Source organism: Melospiza melodia, chromosome 19 (assembly GCF_035770615.1).
Source record: "Melospiza melodia melodia isolate bMelMel2 chromosome 19, bMelMel2.pri, whole genome shotgun sequence".
Classification (NCBI taxonomy): Eukaryota; Metazoa; Chordata; class Aves; order Passeriformes; family Passerellidae; genus Melospiza; species Melospiza melodia.
Window position 1 is genome coordinate 6977604 of NC_086212.1, and position 19342 is coordinate 6996945.

The following is a 19342-nucleotide window of genomic DNA, read 5'->3' on the forward strand; positions in this document are numbered from 1 at the left end:
TGTGTGCTGGCTGTGCACAGACAGGACTGCAGGAGGCTGCTGTCACCACTCAGGATGGGACTCAGGGACTCTGGGTTCTCTCCACGTCCAGCACTGTATCAGTTTGGACAGCAACACCCTAGAGGGGAGCAGGGCAGTCCTTCATAGATGGAATTGAATTGTTTTAAAGTTTTTTAACTCATTGGCTTTCTTCCTGGGCTCTTAAATTAAAGAGCAATTAACTTTCAGTCTAGAAAGAGCTGATGGGTATTTCCTGGTTTGACTCGTCAAAATTTCGCCAAAATGATTAGTGAAATGAAAAATTGTCAACTCTCGAGGCAGGGCTGTCAGCCAACACTCAGCATTTATCCAGGCTCAGACTCTTTTGGCCTGTGGACAGCAGGAAATGGTACAAAATGAAGGTGTAGGAAATGAGTAGCTGAGCAAAAAGGACACTGGCACAGCAGCTCCTGTACCTTAATGCTTATAATTATTAAAAAGTGCTGGTGCTATGGGCTTTGTGGAGAGCTGACTTTCTACCTTACAGGGGAGAAAACCAAGGCTAACCGTCAGGGTAGCTGGTGTTGCTGGGTTTGTTAGCCACAGGCAGAAGTTGGTGCAGCAGGTGCAGTGCTGCCAGCACAGAGGGAGCGCACACAAACCCTCCCCTGGCGTGGCTGCACAACCCTCCCTCCCCTTGCTCTGGGGCTCCACAATAGCCTGGTAATGCTGCTGAGAGGATGTGAGGGCTCCAGGCTTCCCCAGTTACTAGAAAAGCCCGCAGCCTCCCTCCCTTTGATTCCCAAGCTCCTTCCCAACACTTAAAAGCTCAGATCTATTTTGTTTCTTCCGGAATTGCTAACCAAAGCTGACTCCTGAATGAATTCTGTCTCTGCTCCAGTTAGTCATCCCTCCAGGACAGATTTAGTAACTGCTCAGGGAAACCACATTGAAGCCAACAGTTCACCATGGGAAGGCAGCACCCACTCACTGTCAGCTTCATCTTTCCCTGAGCTAGAAAGCTCAAAGAGCAGCAAGTGAGCCAGAATTAGGAGCGAGCCTCCAGCCTCACCTGTTGTGTAGGAAGGTGGATAGATTGGTATGTACCTAGCCCCAAATGTGCCTGCAGGCTCAGGGAAGCTGCTGCAGACAGCAAGGACCTACAGCAGGGCTCAGCATCCCCATCTGCCAAAGCATCCCGTGGGGAAATCATCCCTCCTGCATGGCTGGAGCTCCAGGCAGGGCTGCCTGTGCTCCTCCCTGCTGGAACTGCCTGAGCATCGCCTCCTGAACCCCACAGAGCTGCCAGCACATGGAGCTGCCCCTCTGCTCAAGCTGCAAGAATTGGTAATGTTTTAAAACATGTGTCTGACATGTTCACTGCCCATGTTCCTGAAAGCTTGTGCCCTCCTCCAGAATGTTGCATAACACTGGCTGAGTAGAAGTTCATCCTGTTAAAACTTGTCCTGGTAAACAGCAACACCCCCAAGCACTGCAGGGCATAAATATGAGACACAACACTGATGCTTTCAGGTAGGGACAGTTTATTTGCCCCTTTGAACAAATAAGGCAAGATATTTGAGAAAGATCAAACAAAATCTCCTGTATCAAACTGAGAGGAATGCAATAAAAGTTATTGTTCCATACATATACAAACTAAAGACCCAACACTATTATATACAAACAGCCAGATCTTACAAAACAGCATTTCAAGTCAGCAGTTTATGCCAGTGTTGCTAATGTCTTTGTTACAAAAACAGTTAAAGCTACAAACTTCACATTTGTAAGTCTCACATGACTGACACCATCAGTATCTCTGGGTTTTAGAAGCAAAGAGAATGGTTTGTCCAGAACCCTTTCCAAATGCAGATGGGCCCAAGGAGCACATGAATGCAGCTTCTCAATTATGCAAGTTTTTTGCTTAAAACTTTGTCAAAACATCCTTCTCTTATGGTACCAGCCTTGATCACAGCTTGGAGGACTCTGAGGAATGAACAGGTACTGTGCTCCCAGACATTCTACAAAGGGACCAAAAAGGGAAATATTTTCTCCAACAAACTGAAAATCAGTGAAGGAGAAAATAATTCCTCTGCACTACAGCTCCAAATGCAAGAAACATCATTAAGTCTCACCCACTGCAAGCATTTTAGAAAGGTTCAAAGACAGTTAAGCCATTGGACCAGTTTTAGTTATTTTGGTTCATTTGCTATATTTTAAGACAATCACGTCAGCAAAGCAGAGTATTTCAAGAGTGCTTACATTCAGTTACAGCAGTCACAGGTTGCATATTCTGTAAATAGACACCACCTCGTGGTGTTTCACCCTAAAGTTGGGGTTTCTAATGCCCTCTGATCTCCACGGAGTTATCTATACAGTGCAGAGGAAAAAATCCTTCCAGCAGAACAGGCTTGAGCCACACCACACAGGCAGTGCCCAAATTACCATGTCACAGACCTCTGTGTCTGTCACACCAGAGGTGCTGGGCCTGATCCACCCAAATGACTTATACAGGATCCAACACTGACCAGAGAACTCCCTGCTAAGCTGGAGGAGTTTCTTTGAGGCTAAGGATGCTCATGAAAATTGCTCATCATGAAGACATGGTTAGGGCAAAGCCCATTGCACAGATTGCAGATGAGCATGGCAGGAGCCCTGATGTTCCCCAGCACCTGGGGCTGTCAGACTGCTGGCTATCCCAGGATGTGCTCCTCCTGCAGCACCCTACATACACTGCTGACTGTCTCCCTTTTCCTTGGGGACAGCTGTGATCCCACTGCATCAGCAAACTGAGACAAACCCATGCAAGGAGGGTAAGGATGGCTTGGTTCCTTTCACAGCTGTGAGCAGCAGCCAAGAGCCTGCTCCAGTGGGGAAACAAGACCCTACAGAAACATGAAACAAACACATCACCTCTGTAGCAGCATTAGATTCAGGAGACACTGCTGTTTAATCATCTGGGTGATGCACCAAGGCCTAGTTCAGAAGCACGATGTGGAAACCATTCCCTCTATCAGAACAAAATAAAAATAACAGTGGTAGAAACACTTGCTTTGCCCAAACATTCCATCATGTGCTAGGCACACCTAGAGCTGCACAGCTGTGCTGTCAGAGCCCAGGGGGCAGAGGCATTGCTCAGTCTCTGCCCTCAAACAGGCTTTGTTTTATTCTCCACTCTGATGTGAGCTGATTGCACCGTCCTCACAGCGATTGTACGTGCTTGGGGCATCCTGGCTGATTGAGCTATGCTGGGCAGGGATATTAAAAAAAAACCAAAAAACAAAAACACAAGAGCATCCAGAGGAGCTGGAAGAGACTGAACCTCTTCCAGCAGGACACTGGTAATTGTCTTCTCATCCAGATCAGCTCCACCTTTGCTCCACCACCATGAATGCACATCTTTGTTAATTTAACAGTCTTCACTTTCAGTTTGACTCTCCTGATGTGCTAAACCTTGCAGAAATGTGAAGGATTGTGAAATCAAGTTTTTGTTCAAGCATCCAAAGATGTAAATTTGAAATGAAGCCTATAAAATATTTCACAAGCTGTGGAGATTTTTAAGTCCTCTTAGACACAGCTGAAGTACCTAATTCCTGAGAGAGGTTCACACAACTTCCACCCATTCAAAGGTTGTTTCTTTTTCCCAGCACTCCATTCTCAGCAGGGTCTCCCTGAAGGACATTTCCAAACAGACAGACAAAGGGGTATCAGATCACTGACTGGCTTTTGGTTTTAAGTGGGTGTGGATTTTAAATTACAGAATGTAATTTCTTATGGAGGCACAACATGCTTTATCTACTCGTGTAAATTCATGAAGTACACAGAACAAGGACAAAACTGAGGTCTTGAAGAAATAACACTTGCTTAAAGCACACAGTGTAAGGCATGGGGCTTATTACAGGCTTTTTAAAAACTGAGATTTAAGTTTCTTTCAAAAGGCTGGAACAGTTTGTACATGTTCTCACCTGCTCTCTTCAGTGACCTAAAACTTATCAGTACCTTAACAGTAGAAACAGTTAACAGCTTGAAATTGAGTCTGTGCATTCACAAAGGAAAACAAAAACAAAAAACCCACAAAAGAATCAGCTGTTACAGACAGCCATCTGTATTAACTTAAACCAAAATAGACTCCTGAAAGTTCAGTTGAAAAGAGAGTGAGCCAACTTTCATTATCCAATTTCTATCTGGTTCCTCTGGTTTATAAACAACCCTCCTAAAAACAGTAACAGAACTCTTTTGGAATTACGTTTTAAATACAAGTCTAACACTAAAACACACAATCAGGATTTTCCACGTGACGGCATTCCTGAGTTCACAAAAGGTGCTATGGAAAAATAAACGAGCAGAAGTATTGCCCTCTATTTTGCTAGCATATTTCAATAGAAATCAATCTGTTCAGTAGTCATAAAAGCAAGGGGCTGATTGTTGGAGGGTGGGGGAAGGTTCCCCCCGTGGCTCAGAAGTTCTGCTGCCGCCGCTTCTTGGCCTCGATGGCGTCGAGGATGGGCTGGCGCTTGGACTGGTACTTCTGGCGAATCTCCTCGATCTCCTGCTCCATCATGGGGTCCAGGGCAGAGAGCCTCTTCTGCAGCTCATCCACGCTCCAAGTCTTCAGCTAGCAGGGAGACACAAGAGGAACAGACACATAAATCAGTGCAACCATCACCTGCATGCTTGCAGGGATCCTGCTGCTCCTCTGACGGCCACAGAGCATCTTCCAGCAGGGAAAGGCACCCAGAGCTCTGCTCCAGGCTGCTGCCCTCAGTGAGAGAGGTGTGAGCCCCAGGATACTGCTGCTGCTCATTCCACAGGTACATTACATGCTCTGGTTGCTGGTTGTGAGCACACAACCAACCAGTGAAATGTTTCCCCCATGGAGTTGCTTTTTTAATGCTTTGTTTTGCAGGCTTAGGACAGAAATGCTGCACTGAGAAGGAAGGAAAGCAAAGTTCTCTTCTCCTCTCCTTTCTTTGCAACTAAACCTCCTTATTCTAAATGACTAATGGAGACATAGGGAACAGGAAGAAAATAATATCATTGACAAAAGATACATGTGAAAAAAAAAGGCAATTATGTACAATGAGGCTGAATCTCAGTCAGTTATGGTGAAAAATTCAGACTCTGCTACACCAGAAATCCCAGAGCACAAACACACACCAGGTCACTTTGGGTCAGCCTTGTACTGATAAAATATGCAAGTACAATTTGTATTTTCCTGTACATGTGAAGAAGAAGTCAGGCTCATCTGGACAAACTCCCTCTCCCTGAATTTTCTCTCTCTGCCTGACCCTTGTTTAATTGGCTGTCTTTTGCTTTGTGGCAATTTGCCAAGCAGAAGTTTTGCTCTGTGATTACAGATGCCAAGTGTGGCCTGGGACAGTCTAAACTGTCCACAGCTACAGCCTTTATGTAATGTTATAATATTATAACTGGTGCAACAGACAGGTTTTTAGTATAATGTTAAAAATATGGACACTGGAAATGTTTCAGATGTTTACCTGAGCACCAGTCCTTTCCCCATCCAAGACCAAATGATCACAGGAGAAACTGTTTTACAGGCACTCCAGCAGGACAGAAATTACTGTGCAGCACCTGCTATCACTAAGCACCTGCTGTGGATGCTAAGAATACGCAAAATAATGTGGGTTCTTTCTTGTGAACAAAAAACTGTCAATTTTTTTTGGTTGTTTTCGACAAATGTCATAATTAAGTGACTTATCTTTATTTTCCTGCAAGTGGGGCTGTCCTAGTTTAGCTGTTAATTAATCAGCTGTCATGATTTTTCTTCAAGCCATTTCTGAACCAAAACATGAAGTGAAATGTTTGCTGCCTACAATAAGGCAACAAATGAATGTTTAATGGCAGTTTGCACCACTGCTTAAAACTGAGATATGGAACTCCTGATGCCTTTTCCTGAGGTGAAAGAGATACCAGTCCCTAAATCACAAAGTCACCTGCTACTTAATTTCTCACAATGTCTTTTGAAGTTCTTTAGCATATTCTGCTAAAGAACTTCATATTCTGCTGTTTCAAGATCACAAATCCATTTTAATAATCCAAGCACACATGAAACAACCTTTCTGCCCAGGGTATACAGTATTTCAGCCTTTCCAATCAGGCAACTGTTCATTAGAAAGACAAAGCACTTCCTCCACAAAGATATATATTATTTATACACATTAATGCAACTTTAACAGGCAGCAGTTTAAGTTGATGCATGGCACCAGTTGCCTTTTCACACTAATTTATTAAGGAGCAGGTAATTATTCAACATTCCACTTCCTCACAGTCCAGGGAATTGAAAAGTCAAATAAAAATGCAAACCAGAAGAAAATATTAATACAAGTACTGAATACATATACTAAGCAGCTACACCTCTCCCAGTGCTGGACTGCTTAAAGAGAGTATTGGAACAAATCTAAACCACCTTGCTCAAGGTGTAAGCCAACTGTTAGATGTGAGAAATTGCCCTAGGGCTGCAATCTTCCAGAGATGCCCTCTGAGCCTTCTCTGCCATCCTCCTGAAGTGCCTGGGTGCTGCTCAGAGCCAGAAACAAAGCGCCTGAGCTGGCAGGGCAGATGTACAGCAGTGGGCTCTCCAGAACACGTGGCTGTAAGAAAACACTGCCCTACAGCTGTCCTTGAGCAGGAGGAGCATCAGGGACATCCTCCAGTGACACACCAAGCCTTCCTGCAAAGTGTAAGAGCTGCTTGCCAAGGGACACCACAGCTTTGACAATTCAGGGACTGTGCTTGCCAGGACAGATGGCTGAACAGTGTGGAAGATGCTGGAGCACAGCTAAGTCTGGAGTGGGCAAAGCCCACAGATTTATGTGAGTATGAGCCAACTGGAAGTGGGTTACCTGCATGATGCAGAGCACAGAGGAGCTCACAGAGCTGATCATGGCTTAAACACGACAGGGAGGCTGGGGAAGGAAGGGAGGTGTAGGAGTGTTGGGGGTAGGACAGTGGGGATGGATGGAGAGCAGAGATCTCTGCAGCCAGGGCTGGAACTTGGGGTTTATTGCAAAGGGCCTGGGGGCAGGGCCCTGCTGGGAGCTGCCAGACACAGCTCAGAGCAGGCTGAGAGAGGAGAGGGGGAGAGAGGATGAGAGGGTGAGAGAGTAAAAGGGTAAGAGAGCAGAAGGAGCGAGGTTCCTGTTACAATACAATAAATCTTCTGTGTTGAATATTCTAATTCTCACTAGCCAATCTAGTACAAGATACAAATCCTATAGCATTTACATACAGCCTATAAGAATCACTACATTACCACACTGTGTTACATTTTAAACCCTAAAAACTCCTCTTTGGGCCCCTTCTGCCAAGCTGTAGGGTCTGCTGTGTCCCTTGGGCCTGTCTGCAAGCAGAGGGTGTTGTTCCATCAAAAGGGGATCACCTTCAGCTGGCCATGCCATTGTTTTCCCGTTGTTCAGTAACTGAGGGATCTCAAAGCTTGCTTTCATTTCAATCTCATAGTTTCCATATTCTCAAAACCTTTTGCCAGACAATCATATTTATAAGGCTTTCCTGTTTCATCTTCCCCAACAGGGAGGCAAGTCCATGTGCTCAGGAACCTGGGAGCACAGGGACACCCTGTCAGTGAACATGAACAACTCACAGTTTTCATCTGGAACAATGCCACACTGCTCCTGGAAGGGGTGGAGAAGCCAAAGGGCAGCACTGGTGCAGGAGGTGACTGCTCAGCCCAGATGAACTGATGGGAGACTGGCAGGTCCCCAGTGAGAGCCACCAGAGCCACCCAGAGCAGGGGACACCCAGCTCTCTGCTCCTGCTGTGACAGCAACAGCCCGGGGACCTGGCCTGGGCAACCACTCAGCCTGTCCTTCCACTCACACACACATCTTCAGAAGGGAAAAAACCCCAACAAACTGTTCAAAATGTGATGGCCTCCATTTCACTTTGCTGCCTGGCATTGCACTGTAAGGCAATGGCACAGAAATGAAGTTTTAGACTCCAGTGTATCTGTTTCTGCACTCCTGGGACAATGACATTTTTCTCTTAGAGAAATGCCAGGAGCAAAATAAGACAAGAAGGACAAGGACAGCATCTCATGACAGACAGTTACTCAGGGTAAAGTCTCAGCACTGAGCAGCTGCAATTAGAGCTGCTTTTAGCCACGGGCTCAGTCCCATTCCTCTCCTCACTTCTCAGCATTTCCTCTGCTCTAAGAAGCCTAACTGTCTCTGTAAAGCTATCTATTTTTGTCCATGCTGATCAAATACCTAAGCGAAACTTCTAAAGAAAGGAATCTCATTTCAAATGTAAAGCTGGATAAAAAATACTTGTTCTAAGGTTGGCCAAACAAATCTATCAAAATGGTGAGGAGGCAGCACATGAAACTCTTCCAGCAAGCCTGTATGTTGAGAAAGCTAATTTTTAACTGTTTGATTAACAGTTGAATTTTTACTTGAGATTTTGAGAATGATCTTAACTCTGTAAAAATGCCCAACTGAAGACAAATGCCAGAGGTGGAAGTGCTCATCTGAAAGCCTCTCACCCACAGCTGTTGGATGCTGTTTGTTTTCTTCAGACACCACTGACAGCAACATCTTGTTTTAACATGCTGATGATTTCTACTGTATAATTCAGAAGGACATACATAATTATATCCTTTGGAAGGACATAACCTCCAGCCTTTCCATGCCTACGCAGTGGTAATGGACAAATCAGGAACAGATCATTTGAAATACAATTTCTTCCTCAAGGAGAAGGTTTGTAAGCTATTCATGACATTCCTTTGTCAGCATTTCTGACAGATTTGCAGACAACTACCCCACTGAATAATGTTCAACTCAGCAAACTGCTTCTGAGTTGCAGTTCTTTCAAACCAGCATTTTAAAAACAGGGGGGGAAAAAACCCCACTTGCATTTCCCACAGTCCGGTAAAGTGTCACAGCAACATGATATTGCACTGAATGTAAATGAGCCTAAGCAGCAAAAGGAGAATAATCTAAGCTCTCTGCAGACACAGCCACAGGTTTGGCATTCAAGGGCACCATGGTCTGAACTTTATACCTCTGCTGTTCTGTCCCAAGCAGGACACAGCCCAAAACCCTACCACCATGCCAGATTTTTGTTTCACATAAAACAAAACAAAAAAATCTGTTGTGAAACACAAAGCTTAGAGAATTAACTCAGTCTCTGCCCTGTCCCCATGAAAACTAAACAAAAACCCCAAAAATGGTGAAAACTTTTTGAATTAGAAGCTGATGCAAATAATTTATCCCAGTCCTTTTAGTACCCACAGCCCTCAGAGCAAGGAGCAGCCGTGCTGGTTTGCTACAGCTGGTTTGTCTGCAGCTTGCCCAGTGTGGGGCTTGGCACATCCTCAAGGAGTCCTTGAGCAGCACAAGGTCAGCACTGCCTGGACCAGCCTGCACCACTGACACAAATACAGCTGTCCAGTGACCCCTGAGCCACCCCAGCCATCATTCTGGTCTGCTCCTCTGGCAAAACCACTGCCAGCCAAATCTCCTTGCTGCATGAATTACGAGCACCAAGCAGAAATGAGCTGCTTCCCAGCAGCTTTCACACATTTCTCTCCCAACAAAGTGTTTTGGCCAAGCTCTAACTCACTGACTGCACAGGAATCAAACAATATTATCTTGGGGCAAGTGGAAAACATGTTCCTCCTGAAACTGTCTTTTTACTCACTGACACTGAATTTGACCCCTGCATTTAGCACAAAGCCTTTTCTTTGCATGTCTGCAAGGTTTCAGGCTATCTGGGCTTTGCTTTTAAATACTGTCTTTGAAATCCTGAGGCTTGTGCCAAACAGGAACCCTCCATCCCCTGGGTGGATGCAGCTTTTCTACCATTTTCAAATGTGCAGATGGACCCTGACTTCTGGAGCTAAAATTGGAGTAAGTATGACACTGGTGAGATGAAGTTACTTTCCTCCTGCTGAAAGCATTTGAACAGTTCTTCAAAAAGAGAATATTTTCAAGCCTTGGTACTACAACCAATCCTACAAATAAAACTGGGAAGTTGTTCTTCCTTAGCCCTCTAGACATATTCCTCTACCATCATTCCTGTGAGTTTGAACACTTGTCTTCCACATGCCCAGGGTGTTTTCCAAGTTTCCTCCCACTGTTACCCAGACGCTTTTTAGAAAGAAAACACCCAGCTGTAGCAATTGCTCTGCCTGCCTTTCACCCAGAGATTCCAGGTGGCATTTACTGCTCAACATAACTTGATGTCAAACTTTTAAGTTTTATATAGCCTTTAGAAAAACTGGCTTTGGCAATTATCACTTCATAAGGGGCAGTGGGAGTTTGAAGACTAAAATACAGAAGTAATAAAATTGCAGCTTCCCACGCTACACAGGGAAATAAATTCTTAGTAGAAAAGATACAAGCTAGATGGGAGCCAAGGAAAAACAAATTAATTGTCTATTTAGCACAGCTTTTATTGTTATAGTTTCCTTTTAAGCCTGGTTTTATGCTGCAATCTAACAGTTCTTGACTGCACATCCAGTGATCAAAGCCCCCCATAAAACTCATCAATCCCATCAGCAGGGAGCACAACCCATCAATTTTTTGTGTGTATTTAGACAGGCAAATTCTAAGTGTGGCTTGAGAAGGGGTTTTACCCAAATCAAGTTACCTAAGCTATGCTAAACATTAAATGCCAAACAGGAATTTGCTGTTAGAGATAATGCAAAGCATTTCCACAGTAATACAGCAGCAACAGTCTGCTTTGGAAAAACAAAACCAGAACAACCAACTGGGACTGCAATGGTGTGGAAACCCCTCAGGGGAGGCTGTTGATGATCACACTCGACAGCAGAAGTGGCTACATGTGAGACAAGCATAAAACAATTCCTACAAGTTCAATTATATGTTCAGGTGTCCTTTAGGAAGGGAGGCTCTTCACAGAAGAGAACAATTAAACTCTTGCTCCACTTGACCTTGGCCATCACCAAGGCTATCAAGATGCTTCTCTGCTGATAACACCAAGGGCACACTGACATTCCTTCTCCAAACCCTGCAGATCAGTCTGATGTGAATTCACCTCAACTCCTGAACTTCTCTGCTATCACCTCCTTGAGCAGAGTTTTACTTTTGGGAGGAGGTTTGCAGCAGCCACCTTGGGGCAGAGCTCAGGCTGCAGCTGCAGGACTGCAGTGGTGCTACAGAGAGAACCCAGGGATTCAGTGGGAGCTCTGACAAGTGCAAGAGCTGAGATTATCCAGGAATTAGCTTCCAGTAACTTGAAAGACTGGTTAAACAAGGTATCCATTAAATGCTCGCATCAAATATACTCTGAGGACACAGATTACTCAAAAGTACTATGCACTTTTTTTAAACCAGAAAAAAAAAAAAAAGTCCTCAATTTCTCCAGCCAAAATTAAATTGTAGTAAGGTAATTTCTCAGGCTCAGCAGTGCTCCAGACTTTAGATCTTGAAGATGGTGATATAAATTGGTGTTGGAATAGCATGCCATTTTTCTCCCATAGCATTTTTCCTGAAATGCTGCCTCAATATCACTTGGCATACTTTCAATCACTGCTCTAAAAATTAAGTGCCTCGTTCTCGTTTACGTTTCCAGCACAAGAAAGCTTTGATGTAATGTATGAGCAGGCATTAACTATTTATTCACTTTAAGCTGTCAAAAGCAAAGGACACAAGGACCTAGTGGCACTTTCTGACCATTTTTCCTCATCCATCAGGTCCTTACAACTTCACAGATCTGTCAAGGAGCCATGCTACAGAGGGGCTGCAGTAAATCAGAACGAGCCCTTGTGCCTACACAAGCACTAATTATCTTGCTTTTCCTCCTTTTTAGCATCAGCATGTCAGTGAAGTTTCTCACTGTTATGAAAGCAGTGGATGAAATGCACTCATTGCGGGATTTCATGCAAGATTAAAAATACAGATATTAATCTTTCAAAAGATTTGAAAAATAAGTCTCAGCAGCACAAGCTTCTGCTTTTAAAGCACCTTAATTATTTAGGCAATATACTGGCAAAACACATAATGGGCTGCAGCATCCAGCACCAGCCAAAAGAGCACTGCAGCTACAGTGCCCAAAGATGGAGAGATCACAGCAGGAGCTGTGATCAGTGCACACCTGCAGACTCTTCTCAGGCCCCCTCATCTGAGCAGCAGGTGGCTTTCCACAAAGAAACACCACTTCCAATGAGATCAGAGGTGACCCAGAGGTCAAGGAAGCTTCAGCCAGTTAAATATTTAACTGCAATCACAGCATCACTTTTGTGGAAGAAAAGATGGACACTACCACACACTCAGCTTTTGATCCCCAGCTGAACTGGGAAAGTGCATCTCTCAACAGAGAGCCAGGGGCTCTCAAGTGATGTGTTTGGGATGGCTCTACCTCACTGACACAGATGTGGGGCTACTGAAAGTGAAGCACCTTCTTGTTATGATACCAGTAAGGATCCCAGGTAATTTTCCACGTAGCTCTGCTTACTTGATTAACATAACGGCTCATGACACCAGACCATGGTATCTGTACTACCCCTGCAGAATTCCTGGAGGGCAATGTGTGCCATCCTTCTTGCTCTTCTCTAGCAAGAACTGCCACAGCTTTGCTACTGCACTATACCTTATTTCAGGCTACATTTACACCCATAATGTTTGATCCTGCTGGTTCAGCAATTTCTCAATCCCACCTTGAGCAGCCCATTCCTGGGGCTGCCCGGGAAGGGACTCACACACCCTGGACACACAACTGCTCCTCACCAGCTCAGAGACACCTCTGCCTTCCCACCCTCCCCACACTTTGGACATTTTCCCCTATTCCTCAAAAGCCTTTAGGAACCAGAGAGCAGCTTTGCTGTTGGCAAGTGTCCCCTGTTGCTGGGCAATGTGTATTTTATTTGCCATCTGTTAGAGGTGTGGCAATTCTGTTCATTGGTCAGTTTTCCTTATCTCTTCCATAAACCAATCCTCCCTCTACGAGATCTCTTCTGTTCGTGGGTCATGTCACTGCATGGCAGATCAAATTCCATCATCCCATTGGGAGATGCTGTGCCCAGGGGAGGAGCCAAGCGTTCCTACCTGGATAAAATCTGAGGTTTTGGGATGCCAGCACAGCTCCTCCACTGGATTCCCCAGAGGAACAGCAGCTGCCTTTCCTTCCACTGGATCTTCAGAGGAAGAGACTGCACCTTTCTCCAGGATCCCTGCTCCAGCAGAACCAGCCCTGACACTGCAGGAGGGCTGAGCCACAATTCCAATGGCACTGCTGCCAACACCCTGACCCACAGGGTGTCAGGTTGGGTTCTGACTCTGGCAGTGTTGTTTTGATTTACTGCATTGTTTATTTTATTTTTTTATTTTCTTCCCTAATAAAGAACTGTTATTCCTGCTCCCATGTTTTTGCCTGAGAGCCCCTTAATTTCAAATTTTTAATAATTCAGAGGGAGGGGTTTTACATTCTCCATTTCAGGGGACGCTCCTGCCTTCCTCAGCACACACCTGTCTTTCCAAACCAAGACAGCAAGGTATGAGGGAATTCCCAATTTCAGAGGATCACAGCAAACATCCCGTTCCCCCTGGCCACCCTGACAGAATTGTGGGAACACCACAGCCTGGATCAGCAGCACGGGCATCCCTGGGCTGCTCCCAGCCAAGAACTGCACTTCACTCATCCCTGCTGTCATCCTTACAAGGCTCAGGGAAGTTTTGGAAGCCCAACCATAGAATTCTGCAAGCTGTTACTACCCTCAGCATTGTCCTCAAGTATTAAGAAAACCCATCCAAAGGTCTACTTGCAGATATGAGTGCTGAGTGATCATTAAAAAAATAAAGCTTTTTTTAAAAAGAGCAATTAATTTTAATCTTCTAAATTGCAACATTAAATTTCCTTTTTTAGCCTTAGTGTCAATTATGAGTGTGAATAGCTCCATTCACTTCCAAAATCATCCCAAGTCCTGTGCACATGTAGTGTAAACAAAGGGAATGACAAATGGTCATGGCAGTGTTATTCTGCAGTATTGAACTTCAAGGAGTCCAAACCTTGAAACTCTTTAGCAGTTTAGAAAGTGGCTGACTAATCCTATAACCACAAAGACAAGTTATCTCACTGCTATTCTTTTTTCAGTAACTGAATTACAAACCAAGCTAAAAGGTCAGCCTGTCTGGACAAGCAAGCAAGGGAAAAAAAGAAAAAAAAAGAAGTAAAAAACGAGCACCGTTTGCTTTTAAAAAGCACTTGCTTGCCAGAGGTTTGATTAAATAGAAACAGCAGGGTTTTTTTCCTTCTCTAAGTGATTATGATTTAATTTTCTTAAGTAAGAGTACAAAAATACCTCTGAACATGCTAAAATAAATCATGTCATTAGGCCATGAGGATCTGGCTAGCTGCACAACTCAGCTATAAATTACAGGGCTGACCAACGTTAGCTTTTTCTCCTTTTTTTTTCTTTCTTTGAAGAAGAGCAATCGGTCAGAAAATGCTGATTCCTTTAAATCAAACAAAAATTTTTTACAAATCAATTTTTTTTTATAAATTCAGAAAAACCAGAATCCTTATTGGCATTCATAACAATAAGGTGCTTCACTTTAACAAAGTTCTTCTAGGAAGGGTACATATGTCCATAAAGGAGCTCCCTTCCAATTCCAGGTACCCTTAATCCCACTCTCTCTTGTCCTGAAGGATTAATAATTAAATTCTTCATTCAGGATCACCTATCCTGAATAAAGCGGAAGAACTGAAGAAGTAAGAATACCTGAACTCAGAGTGATTAATTCATACAATATTTCTCAGTATGAAATACAAATGTAACTGAAGTGGTAACCAATTAATTAAGACCAAATCAGTACCTGAATACAGCCTTTATTAATGGTGTGGAGTAAGAAGCATCATTAACATATCTGAAGACTTCACACACTCAAATCTGCAAGGCAGATTTTTAAACCTTTTCACTTTTAAGTGAAGGCTTAAAACACACAGTTCCAATTTCAATGGCTTCAGACTACATCATCCATGGCAAGCAGCCATTGCAGCTTTAAATAACTTGGGCCTACTTATCTTAAGAGTATTAAACTTTATTCAACAAACATTTCTAAGTCTTAGTCTCCCATTTTAGTTGCAGCTCCAGGAGAGCTGCTGAAAGGGGTTTGCTTTCAGGAAGACTCCACATTGTCTACCCAAAAGTGAGGCTTATTTACAAAGCCCTGGTCCAATGCTGCTCTGCCTCTCCCGTTTCACTCAGGGAAAGGAGGAAACAGCTGCAACTCGAAGGCAAAGAAGACAGGAAGGAGAATTAAAAGCTTTCTGAGAAAAAACTGAATTACAGAGATTCCCAGGGCATTCTGGAAAAATAAATGGCTACATGTCCATGCAGTTTTCTTTAAAACCAGGGGCATGTGTTTAAGAGGCAAATATTTTTGGGGACAGTCCCCAAGTGAACCATCTCCACAAAATCTGTCTTGAATTAACCTGCACAATTCACTGTGAAACGTTTCCCCAGTTGTTCACTTTTACTCGTTGTCCATTTATAACAATCCTGCATGATGGCAGGACACAAAACAAGAAGGAATTAAATATTCCTGAATAATATTCCTTTCAGACTGTATCAGTCTATGTGTATTAAGCTGCTCTTTCTCCCTCTTCCTGAAGGTGAAAGCTTTGATTATGAATCATAAAATGGTTTGGTTGGGAAGGGACCTGAAAGCCCATCCAGTGCCACCCCTGCCATGGCAGGGACACCTCCCACTGTCCCAGGTGTCACAGCCCTGTCCAGCCTGGCCTTGGGCACTGCCAGGGATCCAGGGGCAGCCACAGCTGCTCTGGGCACCCTGTGCCAGGGCCTGCCACCCTCCCAGGGAAGAATTTCACCCCAATATCTGATCTAAGACACCCCAAGGTTACACACGCACATTGCAATAAGCAATGCCTCGATGCTCCTGCAGGTTTTAAAGTGACACAAGAGAGGCTGCACAAGGTCAAATGCACCAGGTCCAGCAGTCAGAACTGAGGGAAATTTGCTCCTCTCACAGTTCATCACTTCAGGCACTTTTCCAGATGAGACCCTGCCCACTGGAAGTGCTCACAGAGGCCTGATGGAAGCTTCATCCCCTGACTTTTGCAGATGGTCCAGACTCCATCCCCCAAAGGCAACCCAGAGCAGCTATAATAAACTCTCCGTGCAAAGAGTCTCCAAAAGGAGCCCCTTTTTGGTACAGATGAGAAAAACCTGGACAAGCCTGTCTTTTTAAGCTACATTACCCTTTGCAAACATTTGCACTGACAGATGAGCTGGAAGAAGATTTTAGAAGCATTTCAAATAGATCTTGTTTCAGCAGCAGTGTTCTTTCTCTGAGGGAGATGCTGTGCCAAGAACGCATCCAGCCCTGAAAACAGATCTCAAGGCACAACAAGGCTCAAACAGGTTTTCTAAAGAATTCAGTGTGGTCAGAGCATTTTTCCAGCATCACACCTCCAGCCACCAATTCCTCTCCCCTTTCTCCCAAAGCAGAAATGCATTTTGCAGCCTGACCTTAACCATGCAGCAGCAGTGGAACAAACCCAATAATCAGAGGCCCAGGATGAAATTCTTTTAGTTACTTAGCTCATCTGCAAAACTTTCAGTCAATGTCTTAGCAGATTAAATCTACAGTAGGCAAGGGGCCTCCAAGATAGTCCAGGACATTGAATTTACAAGTCTGAGTACTCTGATACGAAGTCGATTTCAGGTTACATTATTTCAGTCTCCATTAAGGGCTATGACCTAAGCAACAAACTACAGCAACTCATTTTACTTCCCACTCACTGCAGGTTTCATCTAAAAGCCTCATGTCACAGAAGGCCTGCTATATACAAAAATATAGCAAAAAATGAAAATTTGACAGCAAGTTGTGGCAGTAAGTGCTTTGCAATCAATGTCAGTTTGCACCAAAGTGATAGCAGGTGGTGAGCAATGACCCTGTTACCAAATGGGAGAGAGCAGGAATCTATGCTCTTCCCCAGCAGAGACAAGAGTCATGTCTCTGAAGCGCCTTTTTCAATTTTAAATATTGCTAACAGATTTTTAAAACAAATGTGGTATATTCTTCTTTTGTTGGTGGTGTTGATATAAAGGGAATTTGGGAAGGTTTATCAAACCTACGTACACAGAACTCGCTGTGAATCACACTGGCCACAAATCCAATGAGGTTTGCAGTGAGGTTCAGAGTGTCTTCCTCATGCAAATGTTACAGAACATTCAAGACTACTTAAACAATAAAAGAGAGAAGCAAGCTGCTCCTGGGCTTATTTTTAAAAACATTGTTTGACTACAAGGTGACAGAATGAACCATTTGTACTTAATAAAGATGTCACAAGTTAAAAGTATTTGCTGGGAAGAACATACTAAATATGCTGGAAAGGTAATGCTTAAAAGAGAAATAAACAATTAACAGAGCTTTAAAAATTCTTGGCAGATGGCTGAAGAGAAAAAAAAAAAGGAAATCCATTCAAGGAATGTCAGTGTTATGAATCAAGACAGGTGACATTTAAAACCAATGAATAAAACATCAGGAAAACCTGTCTCTTTTTATAAATCATACTTCACAGTGGAACTACATCTAAGCAATAACACTTCAGGATCCTCCTCAATAAGCAGGAGATACCATGGGGGTACAATTCAGGTTTGAAAGTTAATAATTGTCTATCCTGGACTGCCTCCTCTTGTCAGAAAAACAGTCCTTTTATTCCAGTTTGTTTCCCTCCCTCCCACAAAAAGGAAAAAAAATAGTAGCCTTAATGCTCTCCCACAGAAAGAAATCTTTATTTTAGATCCAGCACAGCAGAAACAAGCAGCTCAAGTTTTCTTGCTTCCCAAGCAGGAACCTGCCCTAGTTCCACAGAGCCTGGACAGAGATATCCATCAGCCATCCCAGATCTGGCTTTATCTCTCAAACTGATGAATGCCCCAGCAAATAAGTTCACTTTATGTTCAAAGTAAGACTATTGGAAGAAGTCAGTGTCTGAGAAGTAATTTTTATTCCAGTCACCACTGGGAAAAAGGAGAGTTCATGATAGATGAAGGGAAGAAACACTTGGACAGAGAAATCCCTGAAGATTCACTCAAAGTGTTTGGTTCAGTCTTCAAAAAATATTATTGCAAAATGCTCTACTTTAACCAAACTTTTTTATTCTTCTACACAAAACTATATGTATTCAGACGAATTTTTTGAACAATCAATCTTCATTCATCACACAAGGGTCAGAGAAACTTGCTGTCTTAGACAATAAAGAATATAATCTAAGTTTCATAATAATTCAATAGAAGTCAGAAGATTATTTGATTTTCAGTGATGCTGTTTAAATGACCTACAAATGTGCACACTCTAACACAGCTTTTTTTTGCTGCTGTCCAAGCAGACAGACTTTCTGGTGTCTCAGTAACCAACTCAAATTACTCACTTGAGTAATTTGTCTGGGAGAAAGGAGAAACAGAAAGATTAGTGCAGAGGCCTGCATCTGACACCTTTACCAAGCTGCTTAAAAGGCAGGAGTAAAAAGAAGATAAACCTAAGAGGATCACAGCAAAGTCAGGAAACACTGTAAAAAGACAAATTATAAAAAGTCACACACCACCAGCTTTCCTATATAATGCAAGTATTCCTAGCATCTGCCTTGACCCTGCCTCCTCAGCATGCCTTCTTCCTACTGCTAGCAAAGACCCAAAGGCCAATTCCAACAAAATAAGAGCCAATTATTCAGTCTGCCATCATTTTCAAAGCTGGCAACTGCACAGAAAATACTCTCAAGTTTTTAATCGATTGAACTTTTAAAAGGACAAAAGGTAGTAAAGCTATAAAGCATCAATATTAGATTGCTAACAAATGCTATCCAAATGGATGTTCAGAGAAACCAAAGCCGTTGGATGTTCCAGGTACTGGCAGACAACGAGCTGTTCACAAGACAAATGACACCTTCACAGACAGAATGCAATAAATTAGAGACTCTGGTCATTGTAAAGCAGCGTGTGTTTACTGTTATTGATAAGCAATAAATCACCTGCCCTCCAACAGTTCCTCCCCATAAATCACTTGCAGTGAAAGAAACAGATGGTTCCAGTGTGCAGCCATTCCTGAGCAGGGCTGGGAGAGGGGCTGGGCTGTGCTGAGCCACGGCCACGCTCACTGCAGGTATTGCACAGGGGCAGGGGCTGCAGTTCCTGCACCTGGGGTTGCACTGGGACCGTGCCTGGGTGGTGCCAGGCTGAGCAGCACCTGCTGCTCCAGAGGGCATCCTCACTGCACCTCCCTTGCTGGAATTCAGGACATCCCCCTGGCTGTCCTGGATTGCTCAAACCCCTGCCAGGGGGCTCAGAGACCCTGGCACAGAGCCTAAGATGCCTGTGGTTATGATTATGACCCATGGAGCA

The 19342-nt window shown here is 43.8% G+C and overlaps 1 protein-coding gene across 2 annotated transcripts in view; it reads right to left on the bottom strand.

The window, feature by feature from the left end:
• Positions 1 to 1506: 1506 nt before the first annotated feature.
• STK4 (serine/threonine kinase 4) overlaps positions 1507 to 19342 on the bottom strand; it is a 48763-nt gene continuing 30927 nt past the window's right edge. For both annotated transcript variants that reach the window (XM_063172228.1, XM_063172227.1), the window contains one exon: positions 1507 to 4591. In XM_063172228.1, the coding sequence (XP_063028298.1) occupies positions 4433 to 4591 (159 nt within the window). In that variant the 3' untranslated portion in view covers positions 1507 to 4432. The remainder of the gene's footprint in view (positions 4592 to 19342) is intronic.